Source organism: Camellia sinensis, chromosome 1 (genome assembly GCF_055761805.1).
Source record: "Camellia sinensis isolate YWXY chromosome 1, ASM5576180v1, whole genome shotgun sequence".
In the NCBI taxonomy this organism is placed as follows: domain Eukaryota; kingdom Viridiplantae; phylum Streptophyta; class Magnoliopsida; order Ericales; family Theaceae; genus Camellia; species Camellia sinensis.
The window spans coordinates 136893817-136907425 of record NC_138961.1 but is presented as its reverse complement, the minus strand read 5'-3'; the positions used below and the strand labels follow the sequence as shown (position 1 = coordinate 136907425).

Here is a 13609-nt window from a genome sequence, read left to right as displayed (position 1 = left end):
TCCATAGTATTCTTCTCCTCCTTCTGGATCAAAGGGATCTTCGCCATGAGTCATAAATGTTCTGCCCTCTGGATCGAGAGCACTTCCATAGTAAACTTGCTCACCCTCTGGCTCGAGGATGTCGTCCAGATAACAGTCATCGTCATCGAGATTAGCGATAGCCTCGATCATCGGGCCTTCATAAGCTATCATAGCAACATTCTTGCCCTTGTCTCGGTGTTGAGGATATGGTTGTTCTCGGATGTCTTGAGTCCCTTGCTTTTTAAACCTTAATTCGTCTGCCTCGACTTTATCTCTGAAGATTTTCCTGAGAGTCCAACACTTCTCTGTCGGATGTTTCAATGTACGATGGTAGACACAGAATTCAGGGCTCTCACGGTCCTTCTTTGATGGCATTTCTTCAACATAAGGCAATTTTAGCTCTCCGTCAGCCACCCATTCCTTAACTAGAGCTTTCACTTCCTCGATTCCACATGGATAAGAAACATTCCCCTTTTCACCATTATATTGCTTTCTCTTCTGGCCTCTATGACGTCCTCCTTGTGAATTTCGGGTATCTGGGGCAGAGGCAGCAGCAACAATAGGTCCACGAGACGATTTGAAACTAGTCTTGTAACTGGCCTTAAATCCGGACTCCTGAGCATGAGGAATGCTAATGTTCCGAGCTGCTTCTATTAATGCCGAGAAGGTGGGTAGCTTGTGATTAACTAGAAACATTTTGTACCTGCTCAATGCCCCTTCTAGACAAATTTGAACCAGATAACTCTCCTCAACTGCTTCATGACAATCCACAGCCTTGTCCTGAAACCTTTTGACGTAGTCAAGGATGTCTTCACTTTCTTGTTGCTTCTCTTTACACAATGTAAGTGTGGTCACCTTCTCCGCCACTTGAAAGAACTTGGAGTGGAATTTGTTAACCATTTCCTCCCAACTTCGGACAGAGTTTGGGGCCAAATTAACATACCAACTATATGCTCGGTCAATAAGGGACTTAGAGAATTCTCTCAGTCGGAGGACGTGGTTTGAACCATGAATACCCAGAGTCTCGATGAATCGCACAACATGTTCTCGGGCATTTCCTTGTTTGCCGTCGAACTTGATGAACTTCGGCACTGTATACCCCTCAGGGTATGGATAGCTTAGCATCTCAATGGGGTAAGGCGGCTTGACGTCTGGATCAGGCAAAGAGGGTAAGGTCCTCTTGCCCCGTTCGAGATCGAACATGGCCTGCACATCGGCGAGAGTGAGAAATTGTTGAGGGAGAGAGTTTGATGGTGGTATTCCCGGGACTTGGCTTATAGACCCGAAGACTGAGCTAGGGGCGACTTGGCCATTCTGGTGCTGCGAATTCATCATTGGTGAGAACATTTGACGATACTGGCCATCAGTGCCTATAGACAAGCCAGCTGGTGATGAGATATTGAATTGAGGCCCGTAGAGTCCACCGCACGGCGCCGCTATACCGGGTTGTGCTTGCAGATTTGTTGTCGGCACCAAAGGAGGCCCGCTTGGTGTTTGGGTAACATTTACTGGTGGCGTGACAAGATTAGGTACGGGCAGAGCTCCCTTTTGCGCCATCATGCTCCTCATGTTTTCCTGGACACCAACAGTCGCCGGAGCGCGATTCATTACACCAGAAACTCCCCTAGTCACCATTGGATCTTGGCTTGGCACGCCATGGAGCCTGGGCATGGGCAAACTGCTGCCGCCTGCTGTGGTTTGAGCATGTGTTACTGTGGCCGTGTTGCCATGAGCCATAGGCTGATTGGGGCCTACTTCTCCTTGGATTTGATTTTGCGCTTCAGCGGGAATAACTCCACCACCAGTTTGATTTCCGTTTGGCGCCGGTGCAAGGTTAGAACTCATCACCAACATGGTGTGAGTGAGATTCTGAAGAGTGGTAAGAATCTCTTGTTGAGTATTTTGAAGTCCTTGAATGGCTTCAAGCAAAAGTGGTTGATCTGGAGCCATGGTCCTGTTATCACCACCATTAGAGGATCCTTGTTGGTAAACTTCATCTTCTCCCGCCATCCTTGTTGGAGTTGTGTGGATTCCAGATCTCGTTGAGACCATTAACCAATCCGCCTCCCCAGCGGAGTCGCCAAAATGTAGGAGAGGGTTCAAGAAAAGAGTTGGAAAATTCGAAGATCTTCGAAGATCCTTGAAGAACAACTTCGAATTCTCTAGAATATGATGAGAGGCTTAGATTCTTCAATAATCTCAACTTAGGAACACAACAACAAAGGAGATGATGGAGATAAGAGATTGGGTGAAGAATAAGGCAAAATGGCTAGAGAGAGAATAATGGCAAGGCTCTCCCAAGGATCTCCCACTTTCACTCGCAAGGTTGATAATGGAGAGGGGAAATTAGTTCTTTCCCAAGAGTTCAAAAATCTCCAAAATCCATCCCTTGTAAAGCTATGGGTGGGTGCTATTTATAGGCACCTCATGATGTAGGATGGAGCCCATGTGCAAGGCACATGGGGGATATTCTCTCTAACCACCTTGTCCGAGGAGGTGACCTCTCCGAGGAGGTGACTTCTCCGAGGAGGTGACTTCTCCGAGGATGAGAAAACACCGAAGAGGAGATCACTCCCTCGGCGAACCCTTCTTCTTAGCCACACCTAACCAATGATCCCCAATCATCCCAAAGGGTCAGGGGTAGTCCCAGAGGACGTCCTGCCGCAAAATATTGCCGAGTCTCATGGACCCCCCGGGGTCGTGCCACCTCGACCCGGGTATAGGCTAGTTTAACCGAAGAGTGAATTTGTCTCCACTCACCGTCCTCGGGATCGGGTCCTTTGTTCGAACTCCATTACGCCCATGGTTCTGGTGCGTAGATCCCGGAAAGCTCCGAGCCCGCAAGTGTTCTGGGACTCATTAACGGAGCGACTTCTAGATTGCGTCTGAATCCGTTCGAAGCCAAGTATTTCGGACCTCTAGGTTCGTGGATCTGAACCCTTTCGAGTCCGAGTGCCTCGGATCTCTAGGCTTGCCTAATACCCTTTCGAGTCCGGGCCTGAGTAAGTCTCTAGGTTCGTGGATCCGAACCCTTTCGAGGCTTAGAGCGATTCAATCCGTTTGATGGCGATAAATCTGAGCCCACCGATTCTTGGACTTGCGATAAATTCGGGCCCACTAATCTTGGGCTATTGGGCCTAAATAATTTAGTGGGCTCAATTTAGCCCCTCTTACAGGAAGAAACTAAGATTTCCCAATTCAGATATTACTGTAACTAGTACATGGGCACTACAACCTCTCTCAGGAATCAGTAAAGCAAATACAAGCAAAGATTTCATTTTTTCTTTTTTCTTTTTTCCTGTGTGAAAGGGCTTTGTAATTGTTTCTTTGTTGGTGAGTACAGAATTTGACCCCTCTCAGCATCCAAGTACATATCAAGACAAATTCATATGAACCCAAAACATCAATCCATTCCTAATGTCTATCAAAGCTACTGAAGAAGATGAAATTGAAAATTGAGACCAACCATTCGTAAGTCAGATAGAGCAAGGTCTTCAATTAAATTCAAATACCAAAAACCAACTTGCAACCAAAAACAAAAAATAAAAATAATCAAGCTTAACCTTAGATTAAAATCATATCCCATCAAAATTTTCATCATTCAAATCAAACATCAATTTCCAACCCAAAACCAAACTGATACAATACAACTCAACTAAGATACCCAAAAGTAAAAAAACTAAAAATAAACCTCTGAAACTGCATTTCCTGAGAAGTGCTGCTATAATCTGCCGAGTCGAATCGTCTGCTTCGACCAACAACACTCTCAGGACCATCCTCGGAAGAAACTTCTCCCACCGAATGACCGAAGTCGAACCATCTTCCTTCTTATTCTTGTTCTTCTCTGCCTCAAATTCCAACTCTTTCACTTGCAATTTATTCACAGCTTCTTCACCCATATTGAATTTGTTTCAGAGTTCAAATTCCAAAGTCTCAAAAGCTAGATTCACATACTTTATTGAAAAGTTTTTGAGATAATAAAAATCTTCAAGTGACCATAAATTTGGCACAAAACCAATGGACGCCGAGATCGGATATCGGGAAGTGAAGGTACTCCCCACCCAACCAAACCGCTTTTTTCTTTCCTTTTCTTTTCTTTTCTCTTTTTCCAAACAAGGGGGGACGCAAAATATCTGAAAGCCGAGGGCATGTATGTATGGCCCAAATTAGCTACTATATCGACCCGTTTCTAATCAAAAGATGAAGGATCATTGGCCTCTCTATGGCGGCTTGGTGTTTGGTTGGTTGTCCAATTTCTTGAAGTTTGGTTTCAATTTCAAATTTATTTTAAAAAATAAAAATTAGTTTGATAAAATTTATATCAAATAAAAATATTTTTAAAGTTATTTTCGCCCTTAAAATTGATAAAATTATCTGAAAATCATGGGTGTTTTTTAATTTCTCAATTTTTCATCAAATTAATTTTTTTTTTAAATTTAAATGAAAAGTGATTTTGAAAATCAAATTAAATAGACTTTATATACATAAAATACATTAATAATATAGTATTGACATTTTTGTAATTATGAGTTACAATAATAGATATTTTGATTTTAAATAAAATGACCATAAAAGGATATACTTCTGGGAAAATGGTTGAGAGCTCGACAAATTGGCTCGAATTTTGGCTCGAAAGAGAAGAGAGGGGAAGAGAAGGAGAGGCGGAGAAAGAGAGAGGTGAGGGCTCGTCGCCTCCGCCGCCCTCGTCACAGCTCGCCGATCGTCTGCCTCTACCCAGCCCTGCCTGCCCAGCCCCAGTCGTCTGCCCAGCCCATCCGCGTGCCCGATTGTGCCGTCACAGCCCCGCCGCAGCTCGCCCCGCCGCAGCCCCACCGCAGTTCTCCTCCCTCCTCCCCCCTCCTCCTCCCGATTTTTATGGCCCCCTCCCCTCCAGTTCTCCTTACTCCTCCTCCCTTCTCTTCTTCTCCATTCTTCTTCTTCTTCTTCGTTCTGCAAAACTAGGGAAAAAAGAAGAAAAAAAAAAAAAATCGACACCAAAACGACGTCGTTTTGGTGTCGAGCCAAATGTCGAGCCATGAAATTCGAGCTACGTAGCATGATCGTATACTTCTGTATGAAATTTTTTATTTTTAATATTTTTTTTGTAGCACTGCCCATTCTGCCAGGCAAAATAAATAAACAAAATTAACATCAACCATACGTAAAATATATTTGGTATTTTTGAAATTATGAATTTTGTGGTGCATGTTTTATTTAGGACTCGTTTGGCAAGTAATTTTTTTAGTCAAAAAGTTAAAAAGTCACTAAAAAAATCAAAAAGTCAAATATTCTCTTTTCTCTCTATTTTTTGCATATCTTTTAGTAAAAAATCAAAAAATCATTCTAAATATTTTTTTTTAACTCATATTTTAATTAAATAGTCAAAAAATTACTAAATTAATCTGTTCCCAAACGGCACGTTACAAAATGAAAAGTAGCTAAGAGACTTTTAGTTAGACGTCAGATCTCATGGATAAGATATTGACACGTGGTAGCATGGGCTAGAGATGTTTTTTATCTCATATTTCTTAGGTAGATTCTACTTGAATCTGGATCCTCAGTCACCTTTGCATGTGGCCCTTTCCTGTAGCGCCCCAAAACGACGTCGTTTTGGGGCAACTTTTCAAGAAAAAAAAAATGGAAAAAAGAAGAACAGAGGAAAGAACCCATTAATGGCGTCGAACACAGGAGGAAAATTTTTGATTGAAATTTTTCCTTTTTTTTTTTGGACGTTTTGGGGCAACTTTTCATGGAAAAAAAAACAAACAAACAAACAAACTCAAAAACAGAGAGAAAGAGGGAAGAAGATGGCTATCACAAGAGGAAATTTTTTTTTTTTCTTTTTGTCTGGGTCATTTTGGGGCAACTTTTCATGGGAAAAAAAACAAACAAACAAACAAACTCAGAAACAGAGAGAAAGAGGGAAAAAGATGGCTATCACGGGAGGAAATTTTTTTTTTTTCTTTTTTTCTGGGTCGTTTTGGGGCAACTTTTCATGGAAAAAACAAACAAACAAACTCAGAAACAGAGAGAAAGAGGGAAGAAGATGGCTATCATAGAAGGAATTTTTTTTTTCCCCTTTTTTTCTGGGTCGTTTTGGGGCAACTTTTCATGGGAAAAAAAAAAAAAAAAAAACTCAGAAACAGAGAGAAAGAGGGAAGAAGATGGCAGGCAAACCAGGAAGTAGAAAACCAGGAAGAAGAAGAATAATAAGAAAGAAGAAGAGGAAAAAGAAAACCAGCAAACCCGGCCTCAAGTCCTTTTTCATCTGCTTCATCCGTGCTCCTCTCCGCTGCTTTCTTTCTTCTTCCCCCTTCCCTTTCTAAGTTATGCTCTGTTTTTTTTTTTTTTTTTCTTGAAAAGTTGCCCCAAAACGACATCGTTTTGGGGCGCTACAAGAAAGGGTCACAGGCAAAGGCGACCGAGGATCCGGATTTCGATTCTACTTACTTGTCCTAAAGTTTTGCATAATTACAGAGACTTTATTATAGTTTCAATAATTATATTGAGATCCCCTATTTTTTAAAATATTATTAATGGGTCATTTAGTAATGATTTTTTTTTAGTTTTTTATTTTATTTTTTTAGTCTGTAAATTTTTGTTTATTTGATTTTCTTATTTGGCTTTTCTTACTTTTTGATTTTGAAATGACAAATTTTTTGTTAATTTTTAACTTTTTAATTTCTTTTTATCTTTTTATATGATTATTTACCTGAGAAATTTGCCAAACCAGGGCTAAGATTCCCCATCAATCATCTATTCATTAGATTACTTAATGGAATGAGATGATACCAGCAACCTTTGCTAGGGGTGTTCATGAAAAACCGAAATCCGACCCACCCGCCCGGTCCGAACCGAGCCGAAGTAAAATGGACGGTTTCGAATATTCAACCGGTTGGTTGCAGTTTCGTTTGGTTGAATTTCGTGGCTTCACGGTCGGCAACGGTTTTGTGTAAATTATTTTGGTCGAAACCGACCCGACCGAATTTTTATGCAGTCGTTACATTTTTTATATTTGTATAATTGTTTTATTATTGGGAGAAATGCAAAGCTTCTCGTGGAAGCTTTCTATGATGATGATGTATTTCAATTTTCAACTTTCAAAGCAAAAGGAGTTGTTCAGCAGACCTATCATATCATATCAACTCCTCTCCTCTCCTCTTCCCCATATTTCTCTCTTTCCCATATTTCATTCTCTCACTCTCTCTCTCTCTATAACGTAAACCAATCTCTTCCCTCATTACATATCTTTTTACAGCTTTGATCACAAATTCTCAACTTCCATCTCTTTCCAATCTCTCTCTCTCTCTCTCTTTGATACTCTTTGAGGTGTTTTATCTATCCTTCAAATCAGAGATGCTGGTGGTGCTCTCTTACTAACCAAAGCCTTAGGTATGAGTTTATTTGTTTAAACTGTTTTTGATTAATTGCAACCCTTGATCGATATTGTGTTTATAGTTAATTGTTTCTTGAATAACTGAAATCCTACATGGATTTCGTATTTTTAAATTTTGTTTTAACAAAAACACCAGATTTAATGTATATATATATATATATATATTTAATTTTTTGTAGACTAACTAACATAATCCATACATGGATTTTATTTATTTATTAACAAAAACCCTTGTTTTAAGTCATTGTTTTTGTTTCAAAGAAGCTAAATGAAAAAAAATCTGAATGCTCTCATGTGTGCTTTTTTATTCTTTGGTACTTTAAAATGTTTGTTAGTTTTTCAATAAATCCTTGTATTAACTATTTTGAAAATGAAAATTTATTATCATGTTTGATTAGTTGATGTATATTATGCTCTAGATAATGGATCATTCATGTTTTTGAATGCTCCAAATATATTTGTTCCAATATTTTTTTTTATTTTTTTTTTCTGATCACCAAAAACCTTAGATTTATTTTGTCATTTTATGTAGTTTGTTTAAAGTTAACAAAATCCCTACATGTAAAAAAGATTTTTAAGTAACTTATTTTTCTTAAAAGAAGCTAAAATGGAAAAACAAAAAAAAAAAAAAAATGAATGCTTAAATATACTCAGTAAGAATGAATTGTATGTTTTTTTTTTATTTTTTATTTTTTTGTTTTTAAATTACAAGCTTAAACTTAAAGTGTATGTTTTTTTATTTTTTTTATTTTTTAATATCTGTTTGTTTGCTATTATTTTAAAAATTGCAAGCTTTTTATTTTTGTTTTTTTTTCATTAAGTAAGCATGCTTTTATTTATATTTTTGGATCCTATAATAATGGTATCATATTAGAATGCATAATGCTCTTCTGTTCAAAAAAAAAAAGAATGCATAATGCTCTTTGTTTTTGTATGGATCATTTTTTAGAAAATAGTTTGTTAACTAACTGTTTACAAAATTGGAATTTATTAGCATGTTTGATTTGTTTATGTATATTATGTAATATATTTATTGTTGTATTTTGTGTCTAGATAATGGATCATTCTCCTACTGAAACAACCACTATTGGTCAACCTAATGAAACAGTCACAATTGGTGCCCAACCTACTGAAACAGCCGCTGGTAGTGCCCAACCTATTAAAGGTAATACCACTGGACCTCTTCTTTCTGATAAGCCTCCATTACCACCTAAGGAGAAGGGTAAGGCACGGGGAAAAGGTAGTGGTAGGAAACCATCAAGAGCATGGGATCACTTTGATAAAATTAAAAATGAGGAAGATGGGAAAACACGGGCTGTATGTAAGTATTGTCAAAAAGAATACATGGCTGAGTCGAAGTCTCATGGGACTAGTAATTTATTGAGTCATGTGGCTAGTTGTTTAAAGTATCCTTATAGAGAACAAGAAAAGAGTCAACATACATTGTCTTTTCAAAACAAAAAAGATGGAGATGGTGTCGGTCTAGTGGCAACTTCTTTTACAGTGAAAGGTGCTAGGAAAGCTCTAGCTGAAATGATCATTCTTGATGAATTGCCTTTTAGATTTGTTGAAGGGGTTGGTTTTCGTAGGTTTTGCAATGCTTTACAACCAAAGTTTACCATGATTCCATCTCGTACCACTGTTGCTAAAGATCTAGTTGCAATTTTTAACACTGAGAGGACTACGTTAAGAAATTTTTTGAAGGGTCGTAGAGTTTGTCTTACAACTGATACATGGACATCTATACAAAATCTTAATTACATGTGTCTTACGGCTCATTTTATTGATGATGATTGGAAATTGCAAAAAAGGATTTTAAATTTCTGTCAAGTTGAGGATCATAAAGATGAAACTGTTGGTAAGAGGATTGAGTTGTGTTTACTTGAATGGAACCTTGGTAGTGTTTTTACTTTGACTGTTGATAATGCGAGTTCTTACAATACAGCCATAAAATTCTTGAAAAGAAAAACAAAAGATTGGAAGGGCACTGTTTTGGGTCATGAGTTCTTACATATGCGTTGTTGTGCGCATATTTTGAATCTCATTGTTGGTGAGGGCTTGAAAGAGTTGGATACTTCAATTTGTTGTGTGCGTGATGTTGTGAGATATGTGAGGTCGTCTCCAAATAGGCATGAATCTTTTAAGAAGTGTGTGGAGATGTGTCAAATTGAGTCCAAGTCTTTGTTATGTCTTGATATACCTACTAGGTGGAATTCAACTTATTTGATGTTGGAGAGTGCTGAAAAATTTGAGAAAGCATTTGAGCGTTTAGAGGAGGAGGACTCAAATTATCGATCTTACTTTTTAAAGGGCGATAGGGAGGATGGAAGTGGTAGAAAGAAGAAGTCATGGGGTGCTCCAACAGAGGGTGACTGGAACAATTGTAGACTATTTTTAAAATTCTTAAGGCTTTTCTACAATGCTACTAAAAGGTTTTCGGGCTCCCTTTATGTAACTTCTAATTGTTTTTTTGATGAGATGTTTGTTATTCTAACAAAAATTGAGCAATTAAGTAAAAAAGATGGGAGGGAAGATGAATTGCTGGGTTTAATGGCAAAAGGAATGAAAGCAAAATTTGACAAATATTGGGGTAATGGAGATAAAATAAATCTGTTGATGTATGTTGCTGTGGTGCTTGATCCACGAAAAAAATTGAGATATGTCTAGTTTTGCTTTTCCCAACTGTTTGGTGAAAGTGTACTCAATACAATGACTGGTCAAGTGAAAGATTGTTTGACTGGTTTGTATGACCATTACCTTGCAAATGATTCAAATTTTGTGGAAGTACTTGACACAAATGAACCATCTAGGATGGTGATTGATTATGATTGTGATGATCCTCATTTGTTGATTGAATCTCCATTTAATACCTATTTGGATGCTGAATTTTCTGTTATGTGCAAGTCCGAAGTGGACAAGTATTTGGCTGATTGTTGTGAAGGAGTGAGAGATGAAAAATTTGAAATTTTGGGGTGGTGGAAAGCTAATTCTTCTAAGTATCGAGTGTTGTCCCAAGTAGCTCATGATGTATTGGCAATGACGGTTTCAACAGTGGCTTCGAAGTCAGCATTTAGTATCGATGGACGCATTCTTGATCCTTTTCGAAGTTCTCTTTCTCCTATGATGGTTGAGGTACTTGTTTGTACTCAGAATTGGCTTCAAAGCACTGTGCCAATCTCTCTTCGCAAGGCAATGGATGATGTTTCAGAATTTGAGCAGTATGCCTCAGGTAATTTTGAGCATAAAATTGATTTGTTAATTTTGTTTATCTTTTGATTTAATCATCTATTTTTATTATTGACTTGTTTTATTTTGTGATTTTTCAAGAATCAAGTTCATCCTCAAACTTAAGTTCAAGTCCCATAACTGTTTAGCATGGCAATGGAGCATAGCTTGGTAAATAAACTAAAGTCTTTTTTTAATTTTATACTATGTTGTTTCCTTTTATTTATGTTTACTTATTTATCAAATTGTTTTTCCTTGCAGGTGGTTGATATTTGTTGATAATACTGTTGATAATACCTTTTTGCTTTGGCAGACTATTTGCTGATGGTTATTTTTGTGTATTTTTTGTCCATCCTTCCTATCCAAGCTGTTCATATTCTACTAAGTTTTGTATTAATATTGCTTTAGTTCCATAGTTGGATGAATGTAATCATTAAACAAAATTACAAACTTCTGGTTGGTTATTTTTTTGAAGCTTTTTGGCTACCAACTGGAGTGACAAGTATGGAAGTAGGGAATATTTTGACAGTTGCTAAGTATAGTTATATATATATTTTTGGCTATGAACATCATTAGTTGATAGGTTATCTTGATGATGTTGCCAATCAGAAAAGTTGATAGTTGATCTTGAATTACTTATTTTGTTTGTTAATTGGAACTTAGAAGTTTGTAATTTTTTTGTTTGTTTATTTGTTTGTTTGTAAAAGGTTTGAAACTACTATTCTTCTTGATATAAATGGGTTCAAAACAGGTAGTAAGTGGTGTATGAAATTTCTTAGTTAATTATTTTTTATTCATATTATTGTGTGGAATTTATTGTTTGTTTGGTTAACAAATAATTCTTTAAGGCCAAAACTACTGTTTTTATTCATCAATAGATTTATTTATTGAATTGGTGGAATTGATTTTAGAATTGTAAAATTATAAATTTAATATTTTTTGTTAATTATACTTTTAATTGTAAAGTTGTCTATTTTTAAAATTACTAATATTTTAACTTGGTAATAAATTAAAAATCATGAAAAATGTCTATTTTCATAATAAAATTGCTAATGGTTTGGCCCAGTTATGGTTTGGCCCAAAAAAATTTATTGATACAGCCCAACCCGTGAAACCGACCAAATCCGACCGTCAATCCGATTCTTATGAACGGTCGGTTTCGAACCATCATCTTGGGTAAGGTTGATTCAACTTATAACATCTCATATCTAGATTCGACTAATAACATCTCAGATCTAGTCTGTGGCATTTCGAATTTGGTGTGATTTCACCATTACGAACTCGATTTTGAATTTTGATTTGGAGTCGACTTTGTAGCTCAAAATTTTGCCTAAAATCTGGATTGATGACTTGATCCTCACTTTTGATTCGATGTCGCTATTTGATCTTCGACATAGATCTGAAGTTGTGCTTTGATTTTGAAAATTGACATCTGCTCTCGATATTTCGATTTGCAACCGGGATTTATTTTTGCAATCTGATCTCAATTTGGAAATTGAAAGTTGATTTTTGTGATTTCTTGTCTTTTCATGGAATGTTGCGACTTGTTGAGATTTGTTCTCCTTTCTTGGAAATTGTCTTCCTTATTGAACGAGTCTGATTTCACAAATCACATGCACAATTGATTGTCGACTGTGGATTGTTGCGTCCTAATTGAGTCGTGATCTTTATTTGCATGGAAGAATAGGGGGATGTGGCAGGGCATTTGTTGCAAATTGTATTGTGAATCTAAATGTCGTCTTTAATTCTTTATTTTCAATTGGCTTTCTTTTTTATTTGTTAATAGATCTTAGAGTAAAATTTGATTGTGGTTCATTCATGTAGTATGTCTTTTATTTTTTATAATAGTAAAATTTTACTCTAGTTTAAAAACATGTTGATTTGCTTAACAATATAAAAATTTTCTTTGAATCATAGTAAACTTTACTCTGATTTAGAGTAAAGTTGTACTTTCAGAGTAAAATTTTACTCTGAATCAGAGTAAAGTTTACTATGATTCAAAGTAAAATTTTATTCTGAAATTTTACTCTGGTTAAAAACATGTTGATTTGCTTGAACAATATAAAATTTTACTTTGAATCATAGTAAAGTTTACTCTGATTCAGAGTAAAATTTTACTCTGATTCAGAGTAAAATTTTACTCTGAAATTTTACTCTGGTTAAAAACATGTTGATTTGCTTAAAAATATAAAATATTACTTTGAATCAATTAAGAATAAAGTTTATTATGATTCAAAGTAAAATTTTACTTTGAAATACACTGTGAAGATAGCTTAATAGGAGAGCTGATAGATATGAGGGTAATATAATAAAAGAAACAAATTTTAAAATATTAGAGGGTTTTGAAAGTACCTATATAATTATTGTCCTTTTGAAAGACAAATTAGACAGTGAGGAGTCTATCACCAAATCCCAATTTTATTTGTTGCTCTACCCTCCTTTCCTTCCTTAATGTGTTTTTTTTTTTTTTAAAAAAAAAAAAAAAGTTACTATCATTGTTAAGTTGCATATCATTTCACAATTCTAAATTATTTTCAAATTTTAAGTTTATATTTGAGTCCTTAAATTTTTAATCAATATGTAATAAAAATGAAATATTCTCCAAGTATTAACAAACTTGTAAAAATAAAAATAAATATATTTAAAAAATGTGAAAAAATATAATCATATTACAACAAATGACAATTAGATGATTGGAAATGAAAGATCATTTTTTTTAGAATATTAAACTATTCAAACAATTTATCAAGTATTACATCTAAAACTAAAATCAAATTTTACTTGTACTAGTCTTTAGTTTTTCTTATTTTGTTTTATTTATATATCCCATCTTTGTTTCTTTAATTTAAACTATTTTGTCTTTCCTTAAATCCTAAAATTAATTCAAAAAAGATGTTTTCCTGACCTTCATTAATGGTAATTACACTTAGAATTAATTCAAAAAAGATGTTTTCCTTACCTTCATTA

The 13609-nt window shown here is 35.9% G+C and overlaps 2 protein-coding genes across 2 annotated transcripts in view; one reads left to right on the top strand and one right to left on the bottom strand.

Moving 5' to 3' along the window:
* The window catches only part of PRR5 (two-component response regulator-like protein), a 30142-nt gene extending 25870 nt beyond the window's left edge, over window positions 1-4272 (bottom strand). Inside the window, exon 1 of the mRNA XM_028229154.2 lies at window positions 3713-4272. Coding sequence (XP_028084955.1) covers window positions 3713-3920 — 208 coding nt within the window. The 5' untranslated portion in view covers window positions 3921-4272. The remainder of the gene's footprint in view (window positions 1-3712) is intronic.
* Window positions 4273-8473: 4201 nt separating this feature from the next.
* LOC114286090 (zinc finger BED domain-containing protein RICESLEEPER 1-like) lies at window positions 8474-10084 on the top strand. The gene has a single exon (XM_028229176.2). The coding sequence runs from the start codon at window positions 8474-8476 to the stop codon at window positions 10082-10084; it is 1611 nt and encodes a 536-aa protein (XP_028084977.2).
* Window positions 10085-13609: the final 3525 nt, after the last annotated feature.

Excerpts from the sequence above, each read along its gene's own strand:
- LOC114286090 (XM_028229176.2), top strand. The coding sequence starts at position 8,474 with ATGGATCATTCTCCTACTGAAACAACCACTATTGGTCAACCTAATGAA.